Below are 17,836 nucleotides of genomic sequence, written 5' to 3'. Positions count from 1 at the left end.
GCTGTGTTATCCCAGGCAAGTCACTTAACCCTCATTGCCCTGCCAAAAAAAAAAAAGCAAAAACAAACAAACAAAAACCAACCATGGTTAAATCACTACCAAGTCAGGTTAAGACTAGCCTCTCTCTGCTTTTATCTGTTACCTCCAGCAGGCAGACTTAGGTGCAGAGAGAGGTTAGTACCAGCCTTAGGGTCTAAGCAGCAGCTGCTACCTTTGGGGGTGGGGGAGAACACTAAGTTCAACTGGCTTGCCTCCCCCATTGTGTTAGCAGTTGGTCTTCCAGAACATAGCAGAGACACAAAGTCTTTGATCGGCATGATGTGCATGCACATGTGTGTCTGTATGAATGTGGATGGGTTGGTGGGTGTGTGTGTGAAAGAATTTTATTTTTCCTGGGATTCTATTGACTTAGGGTCTAATGTGGGCTCAGCTCCCCTCTCTTTGCTTCAGTTTTGTTATCTGTGATACAACAGGATTGGACAAGATGATCTGTATGGTTCTTCCCAAATCTAAAATCCTATGTTCTGTATCCCTTCCTTTTCTATGATTTGATTCTTTAATAGTCTGTGTCCCCCCTTTTTTTGAGAGAATGGGGAGAGGAAAGGAAGGAAGAGAGGTTGAAATCTGAGTCTCCCTCTCTCATCCAGGATGAAAGTGCAGCAGCTATTTTAACCAGAGCTGGTACATCCCTCTTTAAGCAGCCTAGTGCAAACCCGACTCTGCTCTTGGGGGTTTAACATGTTGGTACCAGATTTAGTTTAGTCAGCTTAGTTTACCCTGGCTCAGAACTGAGCTCAAGTAATCTTTTAGCCTCAGCATCTCTAATAGCATAAATTACAGGCAGACACCATCATGTCAAGTCAGCAGTCTATGATAAGGTTCCTTCCAGTTCCAACATACTGTGAGCCAATGGGCCTGCTAGCCCTGTCTTTCGGTGTCCTGAGGTCCCTTTCCACTCAGACAATCCATACTTTAAATTTCCTTCCAGGTCTATGATTCTATCTATAAAAGTAAGTCTGACTGATGGTGACAGCCTCATTTAAATAAGGATGGCCTATGACAGGCATGACTGTAAAGGAATGCACCTCCATCTGGAGGTGTGAAGTCATAAGTTGCTTCTCTCTTTCTTTTCTTTTCTTTAATTTATATTCTTTTTCTCTTTCTTTCTTTCTTTTCTTTCTTCCTTCCTTCCTTCCTTTCCTTCCTTCTTTCTTTCTTTCTCTTCCTTCCTTCCTTTCCTTTCTTCCTTCCTTTCCTCCCTCCCTCCCTCCCTCCCTTCCTCCCTTCCTCCCTTCCTTCCTTCCTTCCTTCCTACCTTCCTTCCTTCCTTCCTTCCTTCCTTCCTTCCTTCCTTCCTTCCTTCGTTCCTTCCTTCCTTCCTTCTTTCCTTCCTTCTCCTCCTTCTTTTTTCTCTTTATTTTCACTGGATTTAGCAGGAGTTGGGGAGATCTATTTTGTCCCAGAGATAGTCCTCATCAGTCCCTGAATTCTAACAAGAACATTTTGCTCTGTCATTTTCAGGAGGCTCCTACCCTAAGAAGTCAGGGAGCTTGAATGAAACCAGTGACACAGAGGAAGAACTCAGTGAGGCACAGAAGCCCGGCAAACTGGCCGAGATCTACGCCACCACGGTGCCCAGCATAGACAGCGCCATGGAGTCATGGGATGGCTCTGGGGCAGAGGGCGGCTACGGGAGCCAAGGTAAAGCTACTTGAGTTCAGGGCCTGAGTGGGTGCTGGCTCCCCCTCTTCCCCTAACCTGGGTTGTATTGGCACTTGAGACCTTTGCTTTTTGTCTCATGTTCAGATTACCTATTTATGGGAGGATGGGGAAGGGAAGGAATTTAAAGGGTAGAAGGTACAAGGATAGGACTGAGACACTGATACCCCCAAGCAGAAATATTTACAATAATGCAATGTGGGATCATCAGGCCTATAGAGTTCTTCGCAAATCCCAAGGGGCATCTGTAGAATTTTCTAACCAGTTCGTAGAAATGCAATAGTGAACAGTTGGCAGTACAGTATAGCAGAAAGAATATGGACCCGGGATCCAGGGGCCCTGGGTTCTAGTTTCAGCCAGCAGTGTACAGTAAAAAGGGCAATGACTTAAGAGGAGGAGGAGAACCAGAGTTCCAATCCCACCTACTTTTATGAACTTAGACAAATCACTTAGATTCCCTTGGCCTCAGTTTTAACATCTGTGAAATGAGTTCATAAGTCTTTGGGTATCTCATGGAGTTCTAGGATAATCCCTTGCTCTGCCCAAGCACCAACTGAGGCTATGTTTGATGGAACCTAGAGGTAGTGATAAGAGTCAATCATGTGTTCATTAGTGGAGATGAAAGAGCACTGACCTTGGTTCAAATCCCAGCTCCACCATCATTAGGTCACCTGGGTCAAGTCACCTCCCCTCTTCTGACTGTGGCACCTTAAAATGAAAGTGATAGTGTCTGCTTCCCAGAGCTATGAGGTTCAGATAAAATAAAGGATTGGAAAGACTTCCGAGAGGTGTGAAATAGCCATGCAGGTGTGAAGGGGTTTTGTTATTGTTATTGTTTATTGTGACCAGAGATCCATGATTTCATCTTAGGCACACTCTTTCCCTGGGATCCCTCTGTCCCTTAGTAAATGATATTCCTGGATTATAGCAGATAGAACACTGTTCTTGACCTCAGGAAGACTTGGGTTCTAATCCTACCTCAGAATTTAGCACAGTGACTGGCACATAGTAGCACTTAATAAATATTTTTTGAATTGAATTGAACCTCTCTGGGTCTCCGTTCCCTCATATGTAAAATGAAGGGATTGGACTCTAAGATCCCTTTCAATTCTAAACCTATAAATCCTAGACTTTTTAAAGAGTGCTTTGTTGTTGTTGTTGCTGAATTGTGTCCAATTCTCCATGACCTCATTTGGAGCTTTCTTAGCAAAGATACTGGAGTGGTCTGCCATTTCTTCCTCCAGTTAATCTTACAAATGAGGAAACTGAGGTAAAGAGGGTTAAATGACTTTCCCAGGGTCACACAGCTAGGAAGTATCTGTGGGTAGATTTGAACTCAAGTCTTCTTGACTCCAGGTCCAGCATGCAATCCACTGTGCCACCCAGCTGTCTCACAGATTGCTAGTCATCTTCAAAAACATATATCCAGAAGCAGTGCAATGTGAAGGAAGAACCCCAGTTTAGATTTAGAATCAAAGGGCAGACATGGGGTCAGGTTTCAGCTCCAAACAATACTACCTTTATCACCTTGGGCAAAACCCCCAAACTCCTAGGACCTCAGAGGATTCCTCATCTGTGAAATTGAAGTCTTGTCTCTGCACTAAAAAGTGAACCCCTTGAGGCAGCTTGGTGGCACAGTGGATAAAGCACTGGCCCTGGATTGGACCGGAGTTCAAATCTGGCCTCAGACACTTGACACTTAATTAGCTGTATGACCCTGGGCAAATCACTTAACCCTCATTGCCCTGCAAAAAAAAAAAAAAGTGAACCCTTGAGGGCAGGAGCTGGTGTTGCCCTTTTTTGTTTCTCCAGCACTTTTAGCACTTACACCTGGTACAGAGTAAACATTTAATAAAAGCTTATTGACTTAGTCAATGACTGTGTGACCCTGGGCAACTCATCAGCCCATTTATCTTCCCTAAACCTCAGTTCTTCATCTATAAAATAAGAGGGTTGAGAAGGAGCAAGACTTGGGATAGAGGAACTTCCTTCTACACATATAGATCTTCCCCTTCAATTCAACTTAAGGTCTTAGAATAGGGATTCTGAACCTTTTGGGGGTCATGAACTCCTTTGGCACTCTGGGGAAACCTATGGATTCCTCAGGAAAAAAATGTATTTTTAATATTAAAAATAAAATACATGAAATGCTAAATTTTTAGAGGCTATAAATGAAAAAATAAATGATTTTTATTTTTAAATCATATTTTATTTTAAAATTAATTATTTTTTAAAATTTATAAAAAAATAAAGATGACATTTTTTCTCATCCAAGTTCATAGACCACCCTTGAAAGAGATCCATTGATTCCTTGTGTGTGACCCCCAGGTTAAGAACCCCATGTTATTGTTACCTAGACAACTGGGATGTTATGAGACTTATCCAGTCAGTATGTCAGGGGCCACATAAGCAATTATGTGTCAGAGGGGAGACAAATACTATTAATTAATAGTCATCACCACCACCACCACCACCACCACCACTACCATCATCACCATTCTTATTCTTAGACCACTGTAGTCCTCACTGTGGTCCTCTAAACCCTCTCCAACTAAGTTTGAATACTTGGATAGAAATGCAGAAGGAGGAGGAGGAGGAGGAAGAGAAGAAGGAGGAGAAGGAGAAGAAGAAGGAGAAGGAGAAGGAGAAGAAGAAGGAGAAGGAGAAGAAGAAGGAGAAGAAGAAGAAGAAGTTTTTCCTAGCCCATCTTCCATTCCTCTCAACCTTTCCAACTGAGTTTGAGCACTCAGAAAGAAATGCCTGCATTTCACCCCCCACCAAACCCCAACCTGTGCCAGTTGCAACCCGCCCCCCTTCCCAGGTCCCTAAGAGCCTCTGTGGATTTCTCCTCCTAAGGAGGAAGACTGAGAAAAGTGGTTTGGCCTTCCTCCCAGGCCTGGTGCTGATCCCATCTGGTTGCAGGGCGCCTGGCCCCCTTCCCGAGTGTCTGATGGACTCCTTAACCTTTGAAACATTGGAGAGACTGCCTAGGCCCTAGGCAGGGAGGGAGCAGAAAGGAGACCTTGACATTTTCAAAGAATGACATTGTCCGCAGACATTTCTACCACTGGGCTGTTAGCTTAGCCTTTCCCAGGGAAGGTCGGGAGCTCGTAATCAAATGCTGCCTGGCCTCTTCCTGTCGCTTGCCGGAGAAGACATGGCAGTGTGTGTGTGATGCTTCCCTCTGGGTTTTTTTCCCCTTTAATTCTGGGAAGAGCGACTGAGATCTCTCTGCAGTGGGGGGCTCCGAGGAGGCTCAGCCTGGGCTAAGGGAGTTGGCTGACTTCCTCTACAGACAGCTCTGCAAATAGCCCCTCTGTGGTTTCTTTGAGGGAATGTCGCCGCCTCCCTGGTTCTCACTGCTTTCCAGGCATTTTCCAGGCCCCCTTCGGAGGGTTGGCTCCTTCCTGGTCTGTTCCCAGGAGCTATAATTTCCTTTTGTCTGTAGAGGAAACCCTGCCAGGCTTCTCATCTCCACGAACTCTCATCTCCTCCTCTAGGGGGCAGTGTGGTACCTTGGAAAGTCTACCTTGGAAGCCTGGGTTCTAGTCCAAGCACAGCTCCTTTCTCTGACCCTTACTTTTGTAAAATAGGAAGGTTAGGCTAGATCATCCATCTGGTCCCTTCCAGGTGGCTGGTACTATGATTCTATGACCTAGGTTTTCTTCCCTTCCTATGTTCTATATTCCAAGGACTCATCTAACTCTTATATTCTGGACTCTATTTTTTGCTCCCTCCCTTCTCCATACTTTCGTTCCCATCTACCTTAACCATGCCCCTCTAATATTCCTCCACCCCCTTTCCATTACGGCTCAAAGGACCATAGACTGAAAGCTGGAAAGTACCTTAAAGACCACTGAGTCCAATTCACTCATTTTATGGATGAAGAAATGGGAAGCACAGAGAAATGAAATGACTTGTCCAGGGTCACATAGCTAGGAGTGTCTAAGACAGGATTCACACTCAGGTCTTCCTGCCTCCAGGTCCAGCCCCCCATTCACCAGACTACCTGGCTGCCTCAGACCTGGAGCCATCCCTAGCCTCACTCCCACCAGTGAGAACTAACTTCCCTTCATCTTTTCGTATCACAATCTTTCCATCTTTATACAAGCCATCTCCCCAGGGAAGATGCTGACTCCCTAGCTACCCTCTCTAATGCCCCAAAGAGTCTTTCTTTCCTATTTTTTCCCAACCCTCTAAGCCAGGCGGAGAAGAAAGAGGGGTATTCCTGGCTCCTCACTGCAACTTCCATAGTGTCTCATTGCTCCCCTCACTCAGGAATGTCTCCCTGAAAGTGGTCCTCATCCCTTACCATCATGTAGTCCAAGTCTTTTGTTTCAGTTACCAAACGGTCACCAGGCCATTATCCCTCTTTTCTCAAGGGATTCGGTATGTAACTCATAGTATTCCTCTCCATCCTAGCCACTGCTCTCATGTTTGGAGACTTAAACATACCCATTGATGTCACCCAGAGTATTTGGGTCTCCCATTTCATCCACCTCAGCTCCCATGGCCCGGGTCTTCATGCCTCTTCAGCTGCTCATTGGGATAGTCACACATTGGTTAGCACCATCTCCTATAACTAGCCAAACACCATGGCCTAGAATATTGAAATTAATTTCTCTAATCATAACCTTCTGTCCTTCCATCTCTCCTTCTGCCTCATTCCTCCTAAATCTATTTTTCATCCTAATTACGATCTCCAGTCCTTCCTTTCCTCCTCCTTCTTCCAGTCTCTCACCCCTTCTCTAGACTCACTTTCCACCATTCACAATCTTGACCCTGTGGTTGACTAGCTCATCATACCCTCTACCTGTGAATTCCTTACTTCTTGCCCTATCATTGCATATGCCTAGTTAAAATATGACACTGGGTTACCCTCACCATGCATCTACTCTGCTTCTACTTGAATTCTGAGCACAATAGGAAAAAGTCACATGACCATGTCAACTGGGTCCATTGCAAAATTATCTAACCTCAATCAGTCCCTAACTAAAATTAATTCACCCTTTCTCCTACTGAGAAAATGAGGCTATCAATCATACTTTCCCTCTTCTTCCTATTCTTCACCTCACTCAGATCCCTTCTATGTCATTCTTTATCCTCTCATTCTTTGCTTCATTCTCTGGAAGAATGCCAAAAGAAAGCCAAAGTCAACTTCCACACTTGTATCCTTGATCTCACCCTTCCATTTCCTCTGGAAGCATCTCTCTCTCTCTCTCTCTCTCTCTCTCTCTCTCTCTCTCTCTCTCTCTCTCTCTCTCTCTCTCTCTCTCTCTCTCTCTCTTTCATTTAATATATTCTTATTCATTTGTTCCTTCCTGCTGCCTACAGACATAGATAGATCTTCCCCATCCTTCAATAGACACTGGTATCACTTCAATTGATTGATCTCCATCTCTTCTTCCTTTCACAGTCAAACTTGGAAAGAGGCATCTGTACTTGTTAACTCCATTTCCTTACCTACTCCTACTCTCTCTCTCCTTGCAGTCTGACTTCCCAAATTTCCATTCTGGTGACATCTTTTTCTCCAAGGTTACCAGCAATCCCTTAACAGATAAGTTCAGTGACATTCTCTCAGTGTTCATTGTACCCAAGCTCTGGTAGCTTGTGACATTACAGATCACCCTTTCCTCCTGGGTATTCTTACACTTCCCTGGCATGCTGCATGACACTTTCTTTCCCGGTTTTCCCCCATCTCTGACCACACCTTCCCAGTCTTTTCTGTGGATCAGCATCCACTTCTTGCCCATCGAGTGTAGGTGACCTCCAAGGCTTTTTTCAGGCTCTTTCTCTTCTTTGTCTACACGTTCTATCTTGGTTATCAGCTCTTAGTGGTTCAATTGTCATCTCTAAGCAAATGACTGCCAAGTCTATAGATCATGCCTTATTTTCTGCCTTGAGCTGTCCAATGTCATTAGTTGCCTGCTCAACATCTCCCCTTGGATATCCCATTGGTATCTCATATTTGGCATATTCAAAAGAGAAATCATTATCTTCCTTTCTATGAGTCACTGCTACTGCAAACTTCCCTACCTTTTTCGGGGTCCCTCCATCCTTCCAGGTATTCAGGTTCACAATCTGAGAGTTATCCTTGACTTTTCCCTCCCTCTTACCCCCTACATCTTGCCAGTGATCAAGTCTTATTAATTTAGACTTTTATATCCATTCCCTTCTCCCCATACTTGTGATCATTGCCCCAATTAAGGCTCTTGAGACCTCTTGCCAGACCCATTGCATTAGCCTCCTCATTGATCTTCTAGATTCCAGGTCACTCTTCTCCAATCTGGCATCTACACAGCTACCAAAACACTCTTCCCAAGACACAAATCCAACCACAAATCTAAAATTGTTGCTAGCTTCTTCCTGATACTCAGATCAAACCTAAACTCCTCAGGGTGCTACTCAAAGGCCTCCACAACTTGGGTCCTATCTATCTTACCAAACTAATTTCATATTACCTTCCTTTGGGAACTCTTTAGCACAACTGGTCTACTAGTCATTCTCCAAATCTAGCAGTCTTTCTTCCACCTCCATACCCTTCTATAGGTGCTCCACCATGTCTGGAATGTGCTCCTTCACCTCCATCTCTAAGAATTTTCCTTTAAAGCTCAACTCAGGTACCACCTACTCCATGAATTCCTTTGTTGTTGTTGTCATTGAGTCATTTCAGTCCTGTACAGCTCTCTGTGACCCCATTTGGGGTTTTCTTAGCAGAGATACTAGACTGGTTTGCCATTTCCTTCTCCAGTCCATATTACAGCTGAGGAAACCAAGGCAGATTGGGTTAAGTGACTTGCCCAGGGTCACACAGTTAGGAAGTGTCTGAAGTAAGATTTGAACTCAGGAAGATGAATCTTCCTGAATCCAGGCCAGGCACTCTATCTGCTGCACCATCTAACTGCCCATCCAGGAAGCCCTTCCGGATTCTTAAATTATTAGTGCTCTTATCCTCCAGAAATTGCAGTGGATCCTAATTAGTATGAAGAATGAAGTAGTGGCATTATTCTAATTTGCATGAGTTGAAGTATAATTATATGTAAAATATGGTAATTGGTTCCAACCCAATGGAAATATGTAATGAAAATTTTAAAAATATGGCCACTTCATGGGATTCATTATTCATACTAATAAGGACCTTGTTGCCTCTCTGCATTTTGTATGTGTTTATCCACGGATGTGTTACATGTTCTCACCCCTATTCCCATGCACACATTCCCACCTCAATTAGAATGTAAGCTTCTTGAGGGACAGAGAGTGGTTTTTTGCTATCCCTAGAACCTAGCACAGTGCTCTATTACACACAGTAAGTGCTTGATGACTTTATATTGGCTCAAATTGAAGAATTCTAGTTGGAGAGACAAGGCTAGCCCACATGAGACATGGATAGATGATGGAGAGAGAGAGAGAGATGTATGTATGTATGTATATACACATATATAATTTATATATACAAAAAGATATAATTTATAAAATATATACGTATAAACATGCACATATACACATGTATACAAGCACTATATATGTGCATATATACATATAGTCTGCATAGTGTATGTATGTATATATACAAACACACACACATGTACAAATATATTTCTAAGAGGCAGAGACAGGAAAGGAAGCATTATAGCCATGAAGGAAAGAGGGAGGGCTGGATATGAAGAATAGTAAACAGATGCATTTCGTTAACCATAGTGCTCTACAGGCATAATTTTCACTATTATTGCATGAAACAATTGATGGCATGCTTGACCCATAGCCGAGTGTTAAGTCACGTGGTATAAACATCAAGTACAGCGAGGAAGTAGCAGAAGGGTAGATTCCTGTGGGTTGGGGTAGGCAGGGAAGGCTCCGCGGATGTGAGGATGCGGAGCAGTTGGGGTTGGACCGGTGGGGAGAGCACAGCGGAGTGTAGGGGCGAAGAGAGTAACAGCAAAGATATAGGCGTCGAGTTGGGAGCAGGTCTAGTGTTGCCTGGGTCCAGTGAGTGGGTGTGTCTGGGAGGAGGTGTGGGGATAGGGAGGAGTAGGTGGCGGATTATCAAATTAAAGATGAAGCCTTCCCGGGGGTTCTCTGGCTCACCCATCCCAGAGGCCTCGTGAGCTGTTGGCCTTTGCTTTCTCTACTCGCTCCACAGGCACGTACGTCCCTCCAGCTGCAGGAATCAGCCTGCACCCCCAGGAGTGGCGGCCCAGTAGGGTGAAGAGCAGCCCCCCTCCTGGGGAGCCCAGAAAGACCAGCTACCCCTACCCGGACGGGAGCTTCCCTGAGGATGAATGGGACAAGCCCACTAGGTCTGTAGGGGGCGAGACAGCGGGAGGGCGAAAATCAACGCTTACTGTCTTGAGCCCACTTAGGATAAGGACCAAGGGAGGGTGGGGTGAAGCGGAAGAACACAGGTTCCTTTCTTTCCTGTTAGAAATCCAAGATCTCGTCCAACCCTAAGCCTCATGTTCCTGTGTAGTATGGTCCAAAGTCTCCGGCAGCGAACTAGGCCACTTGGGCAGCAGGATGTCGACTGCTCCTGCTCCTTCTTCCCTTTCCCTTCCCGCTTCCCAAGAGCTTGGCTGTCTAGCCCCGCCCCCAACTCTCGTGCCACATCCCCCTTTTCCTGATCAGCCATCCTTCCTCCAGCAGAACCCACGAATGAAGTGCTATCCGTGTCTGCAGTCCAATCCACTGTCACCAGGACATCTGGCCAGCAATGGGTATAGGTTTCCACTCAGCCGTCCCCACTCTCCCACTCACCTGTGTCGTGTGACTCAGAGGAGAGGGATATAGGAAGGGGGGACTGGATCCCCCTGCCCCGCGTTACTCCCCAGTCTCAGAGCCAAGCCAGGTCTGTCCTTGGAGAGCTATGACAAATCCAGCTCTGGTCTTTGCTGGTCTCCCAAGAGTCTGGGAATAATCCCAGATTGAAGGAGGAAAAAGCCGCCACAATTTGAACCATCATTCCTGACTGTCTTTTTGCAGTTTGTTTTGTATCATACATAGCATCTATAATTAAAGACAGGTAGATAGTGCAATGGACCTGGACCTGAACCTGGACTCTGGACCTGGAGTTGGAAAACTTGAGTTCAAATCCTGCCTCAGACACTTATTACCTATGTGACCCTGGACAAGTCACTGTTTGCCTCAGTTTCTTCAGCTATTAAAGTGGGGATAATAGTACCACCTACCTCCCAGGGTTGTTGTGAGGATCAAATGAGCTAATAATTGTATAGAGCTCAGCATGATGCCTGGCACATAGCAAGTGCTATAAAAATGTTAGCTACTATTCTTATTATTAATAGCTATTAATGGCACATATATAGCAATGTGAGGTTTGCAAGGTGCTTCACAAGTATTATCTCATATGATCCTCACAACCACATTGGGTGGTAGGTGCTATTATTATCCTCATTTTACAGATAAGGAAACTGAGGCCAACAGAGGTTAAGTGACTTGCCCAGGATGACACAGCTAGGAAGTCTGGGGCAGGATTCGAACCCAGTTCTCCCCAACTCCAGGCTCAGAGCTCTATGCACTGTACCACCTAGCTGCTCTTTGGCAGTCTGGCCAGAACTACAGATCCCTTCTTGGAATAACGTTTTTAAATGCATAAAATACATAGAATTACAAAGAAAACCAATTATATTGAAATACAGTTGTCAAAATATTTTTAAAAAGAAGTTCATGATGGAAATATGTTTTACATTAAAAAAATTAACTATTATAAATATTTTTAAAAAGGAACTTTAAAAAAAAAAAGGCTCATGGATCACAGGTTAAGAACCACTAAGGAGACTAGACATATGCAGCTGTTGAATTTGGCTGAATTAAAAATTTGTTTCCCAAAAAAATCACAACACGGAATAGGGAACAGAGAGAGCTGTGATCCAGGCTGACTTGATTCAGCACCCTGGCCCCCGGGGGGGAAAGCTCTCTCTCTTCCCTGTTCTGAGGGCAGTAGGGACCCATCTGGTGGCAGATCATCTCCTAGGCCCTTCCTGTTCTTCTACCCTCACCTCCACCCCAGGACCCTGTCACTGTCATTTTGTGTCCTTTATTTCTTGTCTGTCAGAAGCAAGGTCCTTTGGCCGTGTGCTACCATTCATACAAAAAGTCTATTCCACGAACCCAAGGACTCACCTGGGGACTAATGTGTTCTAGACCTTGGGTCTCTGTTTGGGAGCAGGGAATGATTCCTCTCACCTTTGCTCACTAGCTTTCTCCCTAGAGTTCTTCGACAAAGGAGAATTGTTCATTTCACTAAGACCCTGAGCTGTCCTCCTGATAAAAAGAGATTTCCCCTCCCCAAAAGAAATCTCAGCTAAGTTTCACCCATCTCTGTGCCATTCAAACCTCTTATTGTTTTCTAAGAAGGGCGTAATGGTTGGGTTAATGTGGAGAGATGACCGTGCAAACAATCCAATGATTGGTGCCAACAAGGACCTTAATTCTTCCATACTTCAGGAGAGAATTATACTAGACGAACGCTTAGGTCCCTTCTAGCTCTGACACTCCCTGTTCTAAGGCCCCTTCCAGCTCTGGCACAAGGAGAATCTAATGCCCCTTTCAGCACATTCTGTGACTGCAGTCGCCTCTCAAGCCTCAGTTTCCCTTCTTTTTAAAACAATTGCACTACCCACCCTCCTTTCTCCTCCTTCTTTACTTCCCTACCACCACCACCACCACCCTTACTGAGAGGCAAATGCTTTGTAAACTGTGTAAACCACTGTGCAAATGTAATTATTTCACAGTTAGCATAAGCCAAAGTCTGGTCCTTAGCCACGACGACGATGAAAATGTTATCTATGTATGCATCCCCTAAATCACCCACCCTGTCCCCCACACACACGTGCTTTAAGAGAGGAGAAACGTGTGTCTACTCTGATTCCAGGACACGGCGACTAGTGTAAGCTAACCTTCGAATCACTGCAGCATCCTAGCTAGTGCCTCCCAAGAGCTGTGTGAGTACCGCAGAGCCCAACACAAACCAGATGTTATTTCACTAAGGGATTGATTCTTGGCTTCTCTGGTCTAAGTTGTTTCTCTTCCAGAAATCTGGGACCAGAGACTTAAGAATGGATGTTGCCAGGACCCTCTGGTGTCCTTTAGGTATCTGATGAGACCCAGCTGTTACCCCAAGGAAGGACTAGCTCCTGGCAACTTTCAGAATGAACAAAGAGTGTGTGTGTGTGTGTGTGTGTGTGTGTGTGTGTGTGTGTGTGTGTGTGTGTGTGTGTGTGTGTTTGAGCAGAGCTTGTGTGTTTTGAAAGTGAAATGAAATTTGATCCAGGGCTTAGCACCAGAGAGGGAGAGATAAGTCCCTATAGCTTCCTCCACCAAGAAAGCTCCTTCTTGCAGGAGTAATGGGTCACAGGAGGCAGCTCCTTTCTCATTGGTCTTGTTTGTTTGTTTTTTCCTTTGTTTTTCCACTTGGGTGGATAGGCCCCTGTTGGGTAACTTCTCAAGAATGAGACCTTTGACTGAAAAGGACTTTCCCCAGCTATTTCAGAGGTTTGTAAGGTCCATGACTTCAAAGCACTAAACCCTACTTCCTGTCCTCAGTACCCCCAGAGAAAAATGAAGCTGGTGCACACAACCCAGGGGTGAATAAATACTTTGTTTATAACAAGGGTCCTAAAAATGAGGCAGGAACAAGCTTCCTCCATGACTGTTTTCACACTCTCCCTCCTGACCATTCAGTCCAACCTCTAGCCAAAAAACTTTCCAGGGAATTTAATCAATGGGTATGTACTATTGTTGACTGTAGATAGAACTAGAAATGTATAGCATGTCTCAATAAAATGGATAGACACTTGGGGGCAGCTAAGTGGCACAGTGGATAAAGCACTGGCCCTGGATTCAGGAGGACCTGAATTCAAATCCAGACTCAGACACTTGACACTAGCTAGCTATGTGACCCTGGGCAAGTCACTTAACCCTCATTGCCCCACCAAAAAAAAAAAAATGGATACATACCTTAGTAACCGACATCCTCTCTTTCATGAAAATATCAAAGTATTGAGGAGTATATTTTAAAGAAACTAATGTTTAGAATATTTGTCGCCACCTCCTAGTCAAAATCTAAGACAACATACAGCCTAGCACACATGAGCTTTACCCCAGAATACTTTAGGAATATTTCAGAACTCCAAAAGACTCATGATTTCACAAGCATGAGGACACCTCCACCAATGTAAGTCACATCCTGGGCATGTGTCAGTCCTAATGAATAAACATGGCCAGAATAATTCATCACTCGACAGCCAGCTTTCCAGTGATATGACTAAGTTTAGTGAGGCTAGTCCCAAGCTTTCATATTAAAAACTATTCTAGTTCAGTAGGGTCTGGTAGAATTCATGTCCCATTGAGAAATTCCTGTGAGATGCATCAACATAGCTATAACTAGGGTGGGACAGACAGGACTTTGTATCAGGATGCCAAATACAAGAAGTTCTATTAATCAGTTAAAACAGGGTGCTGCCCATGGCTAGGATACCCTTCCCACACCTAAGGTGAGCTGCTCCCTGATCCCACTCATAGTATTTCATGCTTTCTACTCTGGAGGTGCCTGGTTTTCTATCTGCCACAAAATGATGTCCTGCCACTTTCTTCACAAGAATTTTTTTTCAAAAATTAATTTGAGGGCCAGAAAAAACTTAATTTGAGAGTACATTTGTCCCAGGCAAATTTGGTACTGTTTGTCCCAGGAACTAAAATTACTAGTTCCTATCCTGGGCATCAAAGTAGACCTTTGGTGGTCATCCTCTTCATCCTATTCATGGAGATATCACACTTATCATGGAACCATGAAACACATATTATAGTTCAGTTTCAAGTTCATGATTCCAATGTCTTCATGTCTTCAGTCATATCCTCCATCTTTCCAACTATAAAATCACAAGAATATTTCTGACCTTTTGAACTTCAACTCTTTCTTTACCCACATTGTAGATAGTGTAATCAAGACCAACAGCCAACTCTACTACAGTCGAATGACAATGGTTAGACTTCCATATGTATTTTCAAGGTATAACTGAAAGAGGGGTGGGCTGGGAACCAGGAAACCTGGGTCCTAGCCCTGACTTTGCCAAAAACACAACTTTGAGGAAATTATTTCTCCTTTATGGGGAAATGCATGTTTGGTCATCTGTAAAATGAAAAGGCTTGGGGGCAGCTAGGTGATGCAGTAGATAAAGCGCCAGCCCTGGATTCAGGAGAACCTGAGTTCAAATCCAGCCTCAGACACTTGACACTTACTAGCTGTGTGACCCTGTGCAAGTCACTTAACCCTCGTTGTCCCGCAAAAAAAAAATGAAGAGGCTAGATTAAATCATTTCTAAAGTTCCTTCTAGCTCCAACATTCCATGTTCTACTGTTGGGTATTCTAAGTTTAATCCTAGCTTTGATGTTATGTGTTCTAGTGTCCCTCCCAGCTCTAACAGCCTGTGTTCTGAGGCCCCATCTAGTTTTGACCTAATATCCTAAGGCCCCTTCAAGCTCCAATGTTCTATGTTCTATGGTCCCTTCTAGCTCTGACATTCTGTGTTCTAAGACTCCTTCCAGCCTTGACATTCTGTGACTCTAAATCACATTGTGAATACATTTTATTGAAGCACTCAGAATTTGTGTGTCTGGTCAAAGGCCACCATTTTCTATTACATCCTTTCTGTTATTGAGTCCCTGGAGACCTACTATGTAGTTACCATTTTTCTCACCCTGTCTGTATCCTCTGTGTTTTTCTCTCTCTTCTCAGGTGTTCTGTGTCTCAGCTCTCAGCCCTGTCTCATCCGCCCTTGTACTAACCAGTCTCTGAAGCTCCTGGTTCACCCATAATGCATCATTTTTTCCTTTTCACTTCTCTATTTCACCAAAAAAAGTCTTCCCAAACCTCCAGTGTTCCTTCAGGCTTATTTTCGGTTTTTTCCCTCTCGAACTTGACATTGCTACACCAACTTCAGGCATCCTCTGAAGGGGCCGGTTGCCCTGGTAGTAAATGCATGAAGGTTTTGTATTTGGGACTCCCTTGCCTGATGAAAAGTTCATGTTGTTTGCTTTTGTATATGAAGACTCCTCAAGTCTCTGCTTTGCTGGCGGTCCCCGCGAGCTAGGCTTTCTGGCTTCCGTCCTCCCCGAGAAGAGCGAGCGCTGACAATCTTTGGTTCCTACGTTACAACAGATTCCCCGGCCGCCACAACGGCCCGGAGCCCGCTCATGAGGATAATTTTTGGCGTGTTTTTGGAGAAGCTCTGGAGGACTTGGAAACATGCGGCCAGTCTGAGCTTCTGAGGGAGATTGAGGTAAGTCAGTGCCTTTAGGAACTGGCATTGGAGGGCTGAAAGATGATGGGCTGGTGATCTACCTGAGGCCTCTGGGGAAGATTTGATGGGTTAGTACACATCGCAGGCAAGTAGGCACTGCATAGTACCATGGAAAGGACACTGGCCAAGAAGACAGAAGGGAGCACAGATAAGCAGGACAGCTATGAAAGTTGCGTGTTGGATGTTTTATATGGCAGAAAAGTTAGGGAAACTTGCCTCTGAGGTCCTTCCTTGCCCTACATCTAGGATCCTAAGAGCCTATGCAGATGAAGTTATTCAATACATTTGGTGGTTAGGATGTTATTGGAGAACCTCAAGATACCAATTCAATCGTGTAAGGGAGATAAGTGATGAGGTGGTGTGGAACAATATATTCAGAAGAAAAGCAAGCCATATATAAATAGATTCACCATTTCATGTACAGTCCTCTCCTGTCCTGGAAATGTTCGCTTTATTTGGTATTTGTTTACATCAGTAATTATTGTTGTTGTTTGTTCTTTGTTTTGGAAGAAGACCACATCATCAGGGTGATATCATGACTTGCACTGAATTGGATTTAAGTGAGGCAGGTCTGTACAAGGTCACCAACCTCACTCTCTCCTCTGGAGTCATCTGGGTCCAGAAGCAAGATACACATCAGCATGACTAGAGATGGCCCCAGATGCAGTGGGGCAGACTTTTTAAGCTAAGGTCTTTTCCAGGTCCCAATTTTTCAACACTAATGAATAAATATAACCAAATATAACCCCAATAAATAAATTAATAAAAAATAAATGAAATTTTTAAAAAAGAAAAGAAGAAAATTGGATCTGGAACCCAGAAGTCCTGGATTTGCATCCTAGCTACCCATGGGACCCTGGATCTTAGGATCACTGAATAATAGAAACAGAGTTAGAATGCACCTTAGAATGTCATCCAATCTGACACACCATAGATTTGTCCTAGGGAATCAGTATTTTACACACACACACACACACACACACACACACACACACACACACACACTCTCACACATTAAGGATCATAGGATTTAAAATAAGAAGAGCCCCTCAGCAGCTGTCCAGTCCAACTTCCTTATTTTATAGGTGAGGGATCTGAAGCCCAAGGATGTTATGACTTGCCTCTAGGTCTCATAGGTCATAATGGGCAGAGACCGGATTAAACTGCCTGATTCCATACACAGTCCACTTTTGTAGCCTGTTTGGGCCTACAAATAAAGAATTTAGGCTTAGATGATTTCTCAAGAAAGCCATTTCCATTTTAAAATCTAAAATGGCACAGATATATGTGCATATGATTGCGTGTGTGTGTGTGTATACCCTAAAACTAAAGAGTAGACATGCTCATAGCACAAATATACTTTAGGTAGAAGTGACTTGATCTGCTGAACCTTATATGAACATATCAGGACTTATACACTCTTCCAAGTGCCATCACCCCTGGAAGGCAATATCAATTAATGCTTGAGGCATGGGGAGAATTCCTGTTGTGGAGCAGCTGCTCAGAACCTTCAAAGTATACAGTGTGGTAGAGTGGCCAATGAACTCCTCCAGGTTTGATTCCTAACTTTGACTTATGTCCTGCATGACTTTTCAGCAAATCTCTCCACATCTCTGAGCCTTAATACAATAATCTTTAAGGTCCTTATGAGTTCTAAATGTTATAATCCTTTTGAATCTTCCCAGTGTTAACAATTATTGGCCCTTAGATGGTGGATTTAAATTTTTTCAGAGATACAAATCCATTCAGAGACAAATCTTATGACTAAGATTGAGGGTCTAACTGGGGAATCCTAATTTTGATCC

General features: G+C 44.1%; 1 protein-coding gene across 1 annotated transcript in view; it reads left to right on the top strand.

Annotated features, from left to right (window-relative positions):
* GRIP2 (glutamate receptor interacting protein 2) overlaps positions 1-17,836 on the top strand; it is a 409,705-nt gene that overhangs the window by 376,392 nt on the left and 15,477 nt on the right. Inside the window, exons 19-21 of the mRNA XM_043977635.1 lie at positions 1,522-1,701; positions 9,860-10,016; positions 15,890-16,010. Of these exons, the coding sequence (XP_043833570.1) occupies positions 1,522-1,701; positions 9,860-10,016; positions 15,890-16,010 (458 nt within the window). The remainder of the gene's footprint in view (positions 1-1,521; positions 1,702-9,859; positions 10,017-15,889; positions 16,011-17,836) is intronic.

Source organism: Dromiciops gliroides, chromosome 1 (assembly GCF_019393635.1).
Source record: "Dromiciops gliroides isolate mDroGli1 chromosome 1, mDroGli1.pri, whole genome shotgun sequence".
NCBI classification, from domain to species: domain Eukaryota; kingdom Metazoa; phylum Chordata; class Mammalia; order Microbiotheria; family Microbiotheriidae; genus Dromiciops; species Dromiciops gliroides.
The sequence above is the reverse complement of the archived record's forward strand: the minus strand, read 5'-3'. Positions and strand labels throughout refer to the sequence as shown.